Source organism: Arachis ipaensis, chromosome B6, assembly GCF_059453495.1.
Source record: "Arachis ipaensis isolate K30076 ecotype BB chromosome B6, ASM5945349v1, whole genome shotgun sequence".
Lineage (NCBI taxonomy): Eukaryota > Viridiplantae > Streptophyta > Magnoliopsida > Fabales > Fabaceae > Arachis > Arachis ipaensis.
The window spans coordinates 130752665-130767334 of NC_142441.1; the positions used below are offsets into that span (position 1 = coordinate 130752665).

General features: G+C 35.6%; 1 protein-coding gene across 1 annotated transcript; it reads left to right on the forward strand.

Annotated features, from left to right (window-relative positions):
- Positions 1-7815: 7815 nt before the first annotated feature.
- On the forward strand, positions 7816-12520 carry LOC107604882 (LRR receptor-like serine/threonine-protein kinase RPK2). Its single transcript, XM_016306590.3, has 2 exons — positions 7816-11393; positions 11827-12520. The coding sequence occupies exon 1, from the start codon at positions 8145-8147 to the stop codon at positions 11325-11327; it is 3183 nt and encodes a 1060-aa protein (XP_016162076.1). The 5' UTR covers positions 7816-8144; the 3' UTR covers positions 11328-11393; positions 11827-12520.
- Positions 12521-14670: the final 2150 nt, after the last annotated feature.

Here is a 14670-nt window from a genome sequence, read left to right on the forward strand (position 1 = left end):
TACTCCTTTTGAAATTACCTATATTTATTTATTAAAAATCCACCTGAGAGTCGTACCACCGTAATATCTTTGACTTATGACTCGAGTATAAGGATTTGAATATTAGGGTGTTACAAAAGGTCATTTAAGTTATTTTGTAATAATGTGTTAGTAGTATAATATTTTAAATTATTATTAAATAATATAGAGTTTAGAGTATTTCAATGTCTAATGAGCTAATTAGCACAAACTCCATGAATGTATGCATATTTGATTATTTGGTTTATAAGAAATAAACACCTAAGATCTTTCGTGTGGATACTATTCATATGGGTGTCATATCATTTTATGATATATTATTTCAATGAGAGTGTACATTTGGATGCTCATATGGTTTAGACAAATTTATGAATATAGATATTTCTGCAGAAATAAAGTATTTAGTTTGGTTTTCACTCTGACTCATGATCTCATAAAGTTTATTAAAGTTGGACTAGTTGCAAATAGGCATGAATGAGATCATTTTTGCATGTAATTTCTGAATTTTCTCATCTAAATTTGATCTATGTCATTGAGTATATTAGTATGTTGATCATTGTGGTTTTCTCGCAACACTAATATGATAAAAGTTGCAGTAATTTCATAATTGATATCTGAGACGGACCAGATTGTTAAAGTAATCAGAGAAATAGTATTTTGATGCACGCGTAAAGTTTACAAGATGTGATTATGTCAAGAAAACATATATGTATAGTCCAAGTAGGAGATTGTTAAGAAATTATTAATTTTCTAATTAATTATGGGCAAAAAATATTTCAATTATAATCACAAATTAACCTATTTCACATTAGATGACTTATATCACGGTGATCTCATTTATTGTCATAAATACTGAATTGAATAAGTTATTATTACTTTTGATTTGGAATTAAATGAGAATAAAACCAGAGATATTTTTTTTTTGGGTTTTAGGATTTAATGGGTGTCACACTCAAATATAAATAATAACTTCAGAATTTTGGTCCCCAACATATCAAAGCCGCATCCACCTTTCTTTTTCCATAAGAGGAGTTGTGATTCACCCCTATTAGGGATACATAAGACTTTAGTTGAGAAATATCAAAGAACCAAACTCTCTCAATTATACCCACGAATTCAGGTATGGTTCTGCGCCCTCAAGTATCTCTTTTTTAATAATTTAACATGGATGATCTTGGGATTAGGGGTGGCAGTGGGACGGGTAGAGGCAGGTTTTTGCCCTACCCGGTCCCGTCCCACCCTCCTTTCACTTTACTACTACCCGCCCCACCCTACCTGCGGGTAGTAGACTACTCTATCCTAACCCGCCTCGTGGGTACCCGCCCCACCCCTACCTGCCCCTAAAAAAATTAAATAACACTTTAATTTTTACATATTCATATATAAATTAAGATAAAAACTTAAAATTCATATATAAATTAAAATACAAACATAAAATTTATACAATGTTAAATAACTTGAAATAAAAAAAAACTAATATTTGATCATTATAAATTTAATACCATAATAAAAAAATTACAACATTAAATATAAAAGAGATCTTTAATCCTTATTCTTGATTACTTTTCACATCTTCATCATCATTAAAATTTTGAAAGTCAAGATTCAAACTTAAAAATCAAAAGAGATAGCAATTTAAAAAAAAATTCAAGATTTCACATAATTAAAGTTTCATAAGTTGTTAACAAATTTAACATAACTCAGTACAATGAACTGAAATATATAATAACATAAGAAGCAATGTAAGAAAATATCAAAATTTTACCTAATTAAAGTTTCATATGTTATTAACAAGTTTAAATTCAAGATTTCACCTAATTAAAGTTTCATAAGTTGTTACCAAGTTTAACATAACTTAGTACAATGAACTGAAATGTATAATAGCACAAGAAGTAATTTAAGAAAAATTCAAGAAGAGAAGAACTTAGATCGACCAAGTAACAAACTCACAAGTCACAATGTGAGAGAGAAAGAGAGGGAGAGAGAGAGAGGGAGGGAGGGAGAGAGAGAGAGCGACGGCGATGGGCTCAATAGCGACGGGATGGGCTCAGTAGCGACGGCGAGGGGCTCAGCGAGGAAGTCACCAACGCAGTTAGAGGAGATGCGCTCACTGCAGCGACGACGAGAAGCTGAGCAGCGACGACGAGAGACTGAGCAGCGATGAGGAGGGACTAAGCAGTAACGGTGAGGGGCTGAGCACCGACAACAACTAGAACTGGGCTGCAAAAGAAGAAGACGACTATGATTCTCTCTTGTCTGGGTGAGTTCTGAGTATTGGAGGCACAAATGACTGAAAGGAGAAGCCCTAATTCCTAAATTGAATATACCATGGTAAAAATGTTTAGTGTAATCTTCAGTGATTATAGTTATTCCATGTTGACGAAATAACCCTTACCCCTCTTCCTCCCTTTTCACTCAGGCAAAAAAAAAAAAAAACCCTTGCTCTTCATCATTTCCCCGTTTCAGATTGTGTGGATCTATTAACGCATTTTCACCTGGTAATGTGTGATTGAAGCTAGTTATTCTGTATCGTAGCCTCCATTATTGAAGGAGTTGTTGGTGCCGTCGTGTTCAGGTACGAGTTAAACTTTTTTTCTCTCTTTACTCTTTCAAATTTTGCTGAATGTTGTGTTTTTTACATGACTGGCATTGTTGGTGATGTTTGATTAGGTGTTTACTATTTTTCATTTTTTGTTTCTTGCTGTGTAGTAATGGGAGAATCAGAGTTCACAATAGAGCTCAATCACGGTGAAAAATTCTTTGACACGGGACATGGACTAGAATATTTAGGTGGGGTGGTTGTGGAAGACTTGCATTATGAACTGGATGAATGGTCTCTGCAAGAGATAGTGAGTTTGCTGAAGGATTTAGGCTACAAGGGATATGCAAAGCTATGGTGGAACGAACCTAGAGTGGACTTGAAGTTAGGTATAAAAGAGTTGAAGTTAGACGGGGATGCCGCTAGAATGGCTAGGGCTTTATTAATGGATTTTGGGAAACATGGTATAGTGTTTGATGTTGATGGTTACAGAAAAGGTAATGAGGTTGAAATCACATCTATTGATTCAGATTATGTCCCAGATGAAGGTGAAGATAGTGGGCTGATAGAAGTAGAAGTGGATGCTGAGTCAGAGCCCTCTACCGAAGAAGATAGATTTGATGATAGTGCTGATAATAGTGAACATGAGGATTATTTTGAATTTGATGTAGAGGATGGTGCTGATGGTGGACAATCAAATGCGTTTGGTGGTTTCAATGGCCCGCTTAATTAAGAAGGGACCATAGAAAAGGATGCTGAGGATAATCAAGCTTCTGGGAAAATGGATGAACAAGTTGGAGACTTTTCTGATAGTTATGAAACTGAAGACATTGATAGTTATGAGGGAGATTCTGATGACATGATTAACAAAAAGAGGTTTCCTAAGTATAATGAGGTAGAAATGTGTAGAGAGTATGAGTTTAAGGTGGGTTTGGAGTTCAAATCACTTTTTCAGTTTAAAGATGGAATTAAGGAGCATGCCTTATTAAATGAGAGAGACATCAGGTAGAAGAAGAATGATTAGTTGAGGTGCAGAGTGGTTTGTAAGGAACAAAAAGAAAAGTGCAAGTGGATGTGCTTTGCAAGTAAGGTAGGAGGATCTGACTATTTTCAAATAATTGGCTCCCCTACTGCTGGATCTAGTGCTGCAAATGACTCACCTGGTGCTGGATCTGATGCACCTACTACTGGAGCTGCTATAAGAGGGAAAGGCAGAGGAAGGGGTATGGGACTGGATAGAGGAAGGAGCAGAGGAAGAGCAACACCGCCACACCAGCCAACTCGCCCAAATCCTATTGTGACAGGTACTTTTAATTTTTGTTGTTTCATAATAGATTATTGCAACTGTTGTTTTATGAAATGTTGTTTGGTTTTGTTTGATATTGCATCAGCTCTTGAACCAACTACTGCTGCTGCTGGATCTGGTGCTACAAATGGCTCACCTGCTGCTGGATCTAGTGCTGCTAATGACTCACCTGGTGCTGGATCTGGTGCATCTACTCGTAGAGCTGCTGTAAAACCTCCTCCATCCAACCCAATTGAAACTAACATTGTTCCTCCAACTACACTAAATCTCTTTTCTGCACAACTAGCAACTTTTCATGCTCTCCTGCATACACTAGCAACTCAACCAACTCCCTCCATTGGACCACTTACTCAACCAACTCCACCAATTATACCAGTACACAACCTTTGCATAAGACCAAAATTTTTGGGGAGAGAAGAAATGAAAGACTGAAGATGGGGGCAAAAAAGGCAATAACTAAATCTGCTAAACACATAAACCTCACAGATGATTGAAGCATTTAGGGTTATATAGATTTTTATATTGTGATTTTTGTAGGATTTTTTGTGTATTTTATTCTACTGTGAAAGTATTTTAGTGTTGGGAAGATCACTTTTTATGGTTATGTTACTTTGTGGTGGATCACTTTTAATGGTAAAGTTTAGGTGGATTATTTATTTTGTGGCTATATAAGTTGGACCACTTATCTTTTGTAAGGTGTGGAACATATTAAGGACCACTTTGATGCATTATATTATTTTAAGCATGAATATCTTGTAGTAGTTGTTTTTTATTGTACACATTGTTATTAAAGGCCACAACATTGTATTAATAGTAGGAAACAAAAAATACTTCGTTCCATTCAATTTAAACAACATAAAATACACTTTTTATAATTGCACTCTATTTAAAGCCAATAGTAACCACTTCATCAATAAATATTTCCACAGAGTACTGTAACTATTAGGATTACAAAGAAAAGAAAACCCATCATTTGCATCTTGGTCTGCTTCTTCATTTTTTCTTCCAATCTTTGAAGTTGCTCTTGGACCGAATTCAACTCAACACAGCTTCTTCCTACACAAGCATCTACTTCTCCAATTTCCACATTCAACTTCTCTGTGTCAATGCTCAGTCTATCTATCGTTCTTTCTTGTACATTAGCATCCCTGATTTCACCCTCTACCTGACCAAAGGGATGCTGTAAAGCCAACAAGCAAACATCACCAACCTTCTTTTCTTCATCAACCCACTCAAAAAATTTGTATCTCCTACTTGGGCAAGAAATGAATATTCTATTTGGATTCTTGGATATACCATAACTTCTGAGTATCAGAGTATCTCCATAAAAGCAACGAATCCTCCTCTCTTTTTGCTTCAACCACTCACTTTTCATATCATCCTCATTATCAATCCACTCAAAGAAACTACATCTTGGTACTCTTCCACAAGCTATATACCTCCATCTATAGCTTGACACTTTCGAAGAAGACAGAACAACAACTGCCTTCCCACAATAACACATATGTCTTCTCTTGTTGAGACTTCTTGAACTCGAAATTCTCGAAGAGAGTTGGGTAGAATCCATGCAAGATGAGATAATCTCAGAAACAAATAGGAAGAAAAGGAGAAGAAGAGAAGGGTGAACAAAATAGGGTTCAAGAGGGTTATAACGATTATGTAGGGTTATAGACATGGGTATTTTGGTCAATTAAACACATGTAAACATTTTATTTAACGTCTACTGTGAATAGGGACCAAATTAAAAAAAATTGGTATATGAACCGAATGGAAAGGAAAAAAAAGTATACGGACCTAATTAAAAATTTGGTGAAATTATAAGGACCAACAGAATAATTAAATCTTTATTTTATTTAAAAACTTTATCCACTAGACTATTTGTTTCTTTAGTTTCATATATACATTTTGTAAAATATATTTAATATCTTATATCTTTGATTTTATTTGATTATTTATTTATTTTATTTTTTTAAAATTATCATACCTTTTAATAAGTTTCAAGTCAGGTTAGACTTGTCAACAGATCATACTTAGTACTCAATAAATAATCCGAAGAAGGTTACAAGTTAATCCCAAACTAATAAATTTTATTGACTTATTGTAGGCCTGACCTATTAAAGGTTAAGCTTGGCTAGTATGGCATGTATTCACCTTATTTATCTTCATACACTGAAGGCACAAAATTGAAAATTCACACACGCGCGAAAATGTGCGCTTATATCTTACAATAAAACTAAAATTGAGTAACCGAGTGAAGAGGAAAGAAGGTTAGAGTGGTATTGAAACAAGAGTGAATACCCTTTTCGGTTCTTGACGATTTACTCGAAAAACAAAGCACTCGCTGATAATTTTAAAATACCAAATTGGTTTCCAACCATCAAAGATTTTGATCAAATTAGTCTTTGTAACTGGAACTGTGTCGAATTAAGTGACGTGCTACACAAGGAAAAATGGTTTAAAAAGATATGGACTAAAAAATTCTTGTTGACTTTTTATTTTATTTTCTTGTTTTTTAAATTATTTTTTTATTATTAATAATATTTTTCATGTATTCTTTTCTTCACACACCCTTAACTACCTAAAGAGCGTAAAAAACATCATTTTCTCATCTCCAAATTTTCAGAGCATCAGAAACAAATAAAAATAAAGGCATAGATGTGGTTGTGGAAATCCGACAAGATAAGGGTGGAGCACCACAGTTATTCGCCTAGTCTCTCTCTCTCATTATATCTTTCGTTCTCTCTTCTCTCATCCGGCAACAACTGCACTGGCTTCTCTCACCATTATAGCTCTCTTTTTCTTCCTTTTTCTTCCACTCTTAGTTTTTTTAGATTACTTGCTTTTCAGTTTGGATTTTTAAAGAATTTGACTTAGATTTTATATGTGAGCTTAAAATTTTGAATTTTATTGTAATTTTTGTGGCAGAATTCTAATGAATACACGATGATTAGAGACGGACTTATATGTATTCTTAATAAAGTTTAAATCTCAAATTATATTTTATTTTTTATTTTTTATTTTTTAAAAATTGTTAAAGAGAAAAATGTGTGAATGAATGTATTATGTGTATTTTAATTTGAGCCAATAATAAAAATAAAAAATTGTTAAAAAAGTTTTGAAAATTAGAGATTAAAAAATGAGAGAAAGGATGTGTGCGAAACCAAAAGATTTAAAAAAAATTATATATAGACAATGGTGGAGTGAGGTCGATTGAAAATTTGAAATTAAATTAAGTTAAAGAAAAATAATTTAAAAATTTTGTATAATTTTTTAGAATTTTAATAATTTTGTCCATCAAAATTTATTTTTATGAGTATAAAATTAATTTATATTTTTTTAGATTTACCAACATTATAAATTTGTATGAGTAAAAATAATAATTTATTTCTTAAAAAAAATAAAAGAGAGAGTCAAATTAGTAAAATCATTCTTTTTATCTTAAATCTTCATAAATTTTAAATTCTCAATATTTTTTAGTCTTACTATTTTTTTTTTATTTTTACATTTTATCTAAACAAAAAGTTTTTCACATAAAAATAAATTTTTTAAATAAATAAAATAAATTTTTTATTTATCAATATATATAATCCTACAATTATTTGTCATTAATAAATTTAAAAGATTTTTTTTAGCAAATTAATAATTCAATGATAATTGTGGGGTTAGTCTAAATCATTTATCTTCTCCAATTTTCAATAATTAATTAAGAGAGGATAAAAATGATTTGATTAAATAAGTCTGTAATAAAAAGTAAAAAATTATATTAATAGTTAAAAATTATTAAATTATTTAATATATTTAATTAAATTATTAATAATTATTAATTTGTACCCGTGAGTTTTCACTTAAATATATATTAAAAAATGGCCAAAAAAATAAGTATATACTAAAAAGTAGAAAAGGGAAAGAATATACTAATTTAAGGACAGAAATCAAAAGAGAGACAAATCTTACCGTTTTCGCTCCAAGTGATCTACTATCTTTTCAACGTAATTTCGTTCTCTTGTCACACGCTATACTCGGCTCTACAAACACGCCCTTTTTTCTTCCTCTCTCTCTCTCTCTCACACTGTCTCGTACTTCTCACTCCCACTCGCCTCCGTCACATCTGCCGGAGCTCCATTTCCCGGCCAAACCCCCGCCGGCGAGATCCGTCCGGCACACCTCCCACACTTCCCCCAAAAAATGGTTTAACAAACAAAGCTTCCATCTCTGAAAAGAAAAAACAAAAAAACAAAAAGAGAAATCTTCTCTCTCTCATTCTCTCTCTCTCTCTCAAACATGTGTCGTTTTCTTGTTGTTGTTGTTGTTCTTCTTCTACAGTGTCTTCTCTTCAACACTTTCGCACTCACCGCTTCGGTTCCGAATAGTAACGACGCACTGTCCCTCCTCGCTTTCAAAAACTCCGTCTCCTCCGACCCCTCGAACCTTCTAGAACAATGGAACAACGCCACTTCCTCCACCTTCTGCAACTGGCGCGGCGTTACTTGCGGCGGTTCTGGCAGAGTCACTGCCCTCCGCGTGACCGGCCTCGGCGGCGGCCAATTGTCTCCCTCCCTCGGAGACTTGTACGGGCTTCGCGTCCTTTCCCTTCCCGGAAACATGTTTTGCGGCGAGATTTCGGCGATCCTTGGTAACCTCCGGCACCTCGAGGTTCTCGAGCTTCAACAGAACAACTTCTCAGGGAAGTTACCCTTTGAGATGAGTTACCTGCATTCTCTTCAACTCGTTAACCTCTCTGGTAATGCTCTCAGCGGTTCAATTCCGAGTTGTCTCGTTGGGAGCGTGAGAACCGTTGATTTGTCGAACAACCGGTTTTCTGGTAAGATCCCAGTAGATGGTTTAACCAACGGCTGTGATTCGCTGGACTACTTGAGGCTTTCGCACAACTTTTTGACCGGTGAGATTCCACGCCAGATTGGGAAATGTAGGAACTTGAGGTACCTTTTTCTCGATGGGAATATCTTGGAAGGTGGAATCCCAAATGAGATAGGTTACGCTTCTGAGCTTAGGGTTCTAGATGTTTCTAGAAACAGCCTCACCGGCAGGGTCCCCAAAGCGCTTGGCAGTTGCTTGAAGCTTTCGGTTATTTTGCTAACTGATTTGTCTGACGATGAGGAAGAAGAAAATGAGGGAAGCTTGGGTTATAATGATAGCTTTAGAGGAGAGTTCAATGCCTTTGTTGGGAATGTTCCTCACGAAGTTCTCTTGATTCCCAGGTTGCAGGTCTTTTGGGCGCCGAGGGCGAATCTCGCTGGACGTTTGCCTGGCCGAGGCTGGACGGATTCTTGCGCGCTGAGAGTGCTCAATTTGGGGCAGAATTATGTATCTGGCGTTGTGCCGGAGAGTTTGGGGATTTGTAGGAATTTGACCTTCTTGGACTTGAGTTCTAACAGTTTGGTTGGATATTTGCCTTCACAGCAGCTCAGGGTTCCTTGTATGGTGTACTTCAATGTCAGCAACAACAATATATCTGGCACACTTTCAGGGTTTGGGAACGGAAGCTGCGGTTCAACTGGCACCCCTACTGCAAAAGACCTTGAATTCCTTGAATGGGAAGGATACAATGGTACATACTTTAGTATTCCTGTTTGGAGATTTTTGAAGAATCCTCTACTTGGATCAGGTTTAGAAGACAATACTGTTATTAGCCATGATTTCAGCTGGAATAAGTTTGGTGGATTGTTACCTATGTTTTCTCTTGGAGATAATCTTTTTACTGCAAATCATAGAGTTTCTTACATGCTGTTTCTCAATAATAATGAGTTCAATGGGTCTTTATCAAACCAGCTTGTTTTGAACTGTAATGATCTTGAGGCATTGTCAGTTAACTTAAGTATGAACCATCTGTCAAATGAGGACTCGCCAGCATTACTGCTGGACTGTCTACGGTTGACAGTTTTCGAAGCAGCATACAACCAGATCAGTGGGTCAATTGGAAAGGATATAGGTCACTTGATGATGCTTCAGCGTCTTGATTTGAGTGGGAACAAACTATTTGGATCTTTGCCTGATGAATTAGGAAGCCTGAAAAACATGAAATTGATGCTTTTAGCAGGAAATAATCTCACCGGGGAAATTCCTTCCCAGCTTGGTCAATTGGCTTACCTTTCTGTTTTGAATCTTTCTCACAATGCTCTAGTGGGAACGATTCCAGCAAGTCTGTCAAATGCCACTAATCTTGAAATTCTGCTGCTAGATCACAATAAGCTTTTTGGGGAAATACCTTTATCCTTTTCAACACTTTCCAAACTTGTTCAGCTAGATGTTTCTTTCAATAATCTTTCAGGTCATATTCCTTACCTTCAGCATCCAAATGATTGTGGTTCCTATAAAGGGAATGAACACCTGCACTCTTGCCCTGATCCATACTCTGATTTGCCTGCTTCCCTTCCAGTCCCTCTTGAAGTCAAAAGTTTGCAGAGACACAGGAAATCAAGGACGTTGGTTATTGCCTTGGTGACTTCTGGTTCTCTAGTTATTTGCATACTTATGGGAATCGTATTGATGATCATTTTTGGGAGGAGTAAATTTGGTCGCCTCAGCAGTCTTAGAAGAAGACAGGTGGTGACTTTCCAGGATATTCCAACTGAATTGAGTTATGATGGTGTGGTCACCGCAACTGGAAATTTCAGCATTCGATATCTAATCGGCACAGGAGGTTTTGGGTCAACTTACAAGGCAGAACTGTCTCCTGGTTTTCTTGTTGCCATAAAGCGGTTGTCAATAGGTAGATTTCAAGGAATTCAGCAGTTTGAAACGGAAATAAGGACATTGGGTAGAATTCGGCACAAAAATCTTGTGACTCTTATTGGCTACTACGTAGGAGAGACAGAAATGTTCTTGATTTACAACTACCTCTCTGGCGGAAACCTTGAAGCCTTCATACATGACAGGTCAGGGAAAAAGGTGCAGTGGCCAGTTATTTACAAGATAGCGAAAGACATAGCAGAGGCCCTCGCTTACCTTCATTATTCTTGTGTTCCCCGCATAGTTCACCGCGATATCAAGCCTAGCAACATCTTACTCGATGAAGAACTTAATGCCTACCTGTCTGATTTCGGCTTGGCAAGATTGCTCGAGGTTTCTGAAACCCATGCCACCACTGATGTGGCAGGCACATTCGGTTATGTTGCTCCTGAATATGCCACCACTTGCAGGGTGTCTGACAAAGCAGATGTCTACAGCTTTGGTGTAGTGTTGTTAGAATTGTTGTCTGGAAGAAAGTCACTTGATCCATCATTTTCTGAATATGGGAATGGATTCAATATCGTACCATGGGCTGAGTTGTTGATAACCGAAGGTCGTTGTTCTGAGCTATTCTCATCTGCTTTGTGGGAAGCAGGTCCAAAGGATAAGTTGTTGTCACTTCTAAAGTTAGCACTAACATGCACAGTAGAAACACTTTCCATTCGGCCATCGATGAAGCAGGTTCTTGAGAAACTGAAACAACTGAAATGTTGAAAACTTTCAGCAATTGACGCCGAACAGCAAGAGATGCTGCTGTTTGTAACGATTGACAATACCAAGGTAAGTGTGATCTTATATAATGGTTTTATCTATCTGATCATTCTGATGGTATTTTTACCCTGACATACAACTAAAATAAAGTTCTCTATGGCCCATATGCACATGGATGGACTAAAGTGTTTGAATTAGTTTTTATTAATAGAATTAACATTGGTATCTAATGTCATGGATAATACCTATTCTTTCATTTTAGTTTTATGGTATTAATTTTGTCCCTTATAGTTTTTGCATTAATCCTGTTTGATCAGAATCACCCAGACTATATTGACACCATACCCTGTATAAATCTCAATGCTCAATAAGGATCTAATTGATAAATGTATAGAATATCAGTATTTTCACCTTCGGCGGGTCCATCATACTTTGGTTTATGTGATCATAGTGAATATTTTAATGTGCTAATCATGTTTCCCAATTTTATCATGTTGAACAGATGACTTGCAAAAGGGTTACTATGTTCAATAGCTGCAAAGATGACCAGTTTCTTTCTCGTTACCCGGGATTCATGATCATCATGGGAACAAACAAATGAGCGGTTACTACAAAGCCTGTGTTCCCACACCATTCAATGGTGGTAAGGATGTGAATCGATCTGGTGTATGCACAATTTTATGCTAGCAGTTTTCACACCAACTGAAGTGTTCATCTTTTCGCTTCCTCTGAGGCCATGTGAGTTGCATGATGGAATCTACCTCTTAATGAGTTTGAGACTCTTTCTATCGAAGGGGTAGTTACGTAACCGCGTGGGAGCTATGATGATCCAAGATTCTTTTATTGATTGGTGACAAAGCATACTTGTCATCTTTCTTAAAAGGGTTTGAACTTTGAAATTCTTGCTCAGTGAGTGTTAGTGGAATAGATAGATAAATATGCCAAAAAGTACAAGTCACATTTTCAAAATTTGTAGATGTAAATGTAAGTCGATCATTAATGTATTGATGTAGGTAAGACCTATGAGAAATCTTGGTGCTAACTCGGCAGAATAGGATGCCAGGATGGTTCTCGATCTTTGTTTTTAGTACTTTTTTCGTTCCAAATGTAAATAGAAAATAGACAGAACGCAATGCTTAACAGTGGGTAGGACAGCACATCAATCGCCTAATTCAATTATTAATTTTTTTTCCCCAGAACTTTTTTCGTTAGAATCATTTTGAACGGATTAGTAAATCATACATTTTAACGGAAAAATTGATACACATTTTTTTAGCCGTCAAAAAGTTTAGATACTAAATTTCAGCTATATTAGACTAATATTCTAGGGAGCTGTAATCTATTTTCATATATTGGGTCTAATTGTTGGATGTCAAATACTGATCATCTTTATATGACTGTTTTAGTTGTCCTAAGAACAAGGATTCTCCCATTTGGAGGAGTCTTTGCAAGGCTTGAGAAGTGTTGAAGGATGAATTTGTTAGGTGTATTGAGAATTTGAACCAGAATTTTTTGTTTTGTAGCTGGAGGAGAGAAGAACGGTTATCTAATGAGATGGATTATGTTCACATTTCTGATTCGAATCTCTGGATATAGGATATTTGGTCGGTTGGTAGGTGGCATTTGGATACTCTTTATTCTTTTTTATCTCAAAATGTGAAAGGTAATATTCTCTCTTACAATCCAGATGGCAAGTAGGTCCGGAAGTGGGTTGGTATTGGTTTGGGTCTGCTGCCAAAGTCTATGACTCATACAATGGTTACTTGTAGTTGTGTAAGCAGCTGTTTGGTTGGGAGGAGCGAGAGAATTGACTTTGCCTTTGGCGCCAGCTTGTTCCAAAAAAGCACACGTTTTTTGCTTGGCTGTGTCTTAAGCAGGCTCTTCCTGCTGCAAGTTTTCGCTTCAGAAGAGGGATGTCGTCATCGAATAGGTGCCCAAGATGTCTTTCTAGTCAGGAATCGGTTTTACATTATATTCGGAATTGTCCAAAAGCTCAGCTTGTATGGTATAGGTTGGATATTTCTTGTCATTCTTTGGATTTGAAGAACCGGTTCTTGTATCATAGCAGAGAGCATCCATTTAAGTTCTTTTCGGGACTTTGGTGGATATGGCGAGTAAGGAATAATGACATCTTTAATTCTCATGAAACATGGCTTCCGGAAAAAGTGATTTGTCTTGCATTAACTTCAGAAAAGGAGTTCAGGAATATTTTTGAACTACAACGTATGTCCCTTCTTCCCTCTACTCTAAATGATTTTTAGAATCTCCCATCCATTGATACTTTCAAGATTAATTGTGATGCTAGTTATCCTGATTCGGGTGATAGTGTTGGTTTTGTTTGTGTTATTAGAGATTGTAATGGGAGTTGGCAAAGGGGGTGTTTGGAAATGATTGAGAGTAATAGTATTCTTCAAAGAGAATTGTTTGCTATTTGGAGATGATATCTCTTAGCTTAGAATGTGGGTCAACGAGATGTTATTTGTGAGACGGATTGTGTGGAAGTATTTAATTTTGTTACTAATCACTAAGATGGTTTTGGATTTATTGATCCATTGATGCTCAAAATAAGAGATATCATGCATTGGAATTGGCGTGTTGACTTTTGTTTGATTATGGGAGATACAAATACGATGGCAGACACTATGACAAAGATGACGATGAAATTACAACTTTCTCATGTGGAGCTTCTTTCATCTTATGAGGAGTTTAAGAATAATCTTAAATGAGATTGTCCCTCTATTTAAACAGTTACTTTATTTTGTTTATTTTATTTTTCTTTGTTTAGTTTATTTAAATTACCCAAAAAAAATCTCTTCTTGCTAAAAGTTAGCATTGTATGGCACTATAGTGATTAGCGGTCAGTAAACTCTTTGAATAATGAATACCGAGAAGATTCAAGAATCAAATTATTTAAGTTCTGTCACAAAAAAAAAAAAAAATGAATTATATGATAAAGATATTTTGAATAACAATAAAATAATATAAAATAACTATAAAAGAAATTTATATTCTCTTTATACCACTTTCAGTATAGTAGAGTGTCAAAAAAATTGCTAATTTAAGTTCTGAACTGCTACAATGTTATTTAACTAGAATCAGTAGTAACAAAGTGACAAAATTTTTTATGACTATTGAATTAGGAGTCATAATAATTTAAAGTGACAAAAGGAATCTGCTTAGGAATATTTTTGGGTGCAAGAGAGAATATTCGGTCAAACAGTTTTCAATATATATGCTAACCAAAAATGTTATTTGTGCACATTAATCTTATATTTTACACCCATTCATTTCTTTTTTTTTTCTATTTTAATTGTTTTTCTTCTCAATTTATTTTATTTTCCTTTGT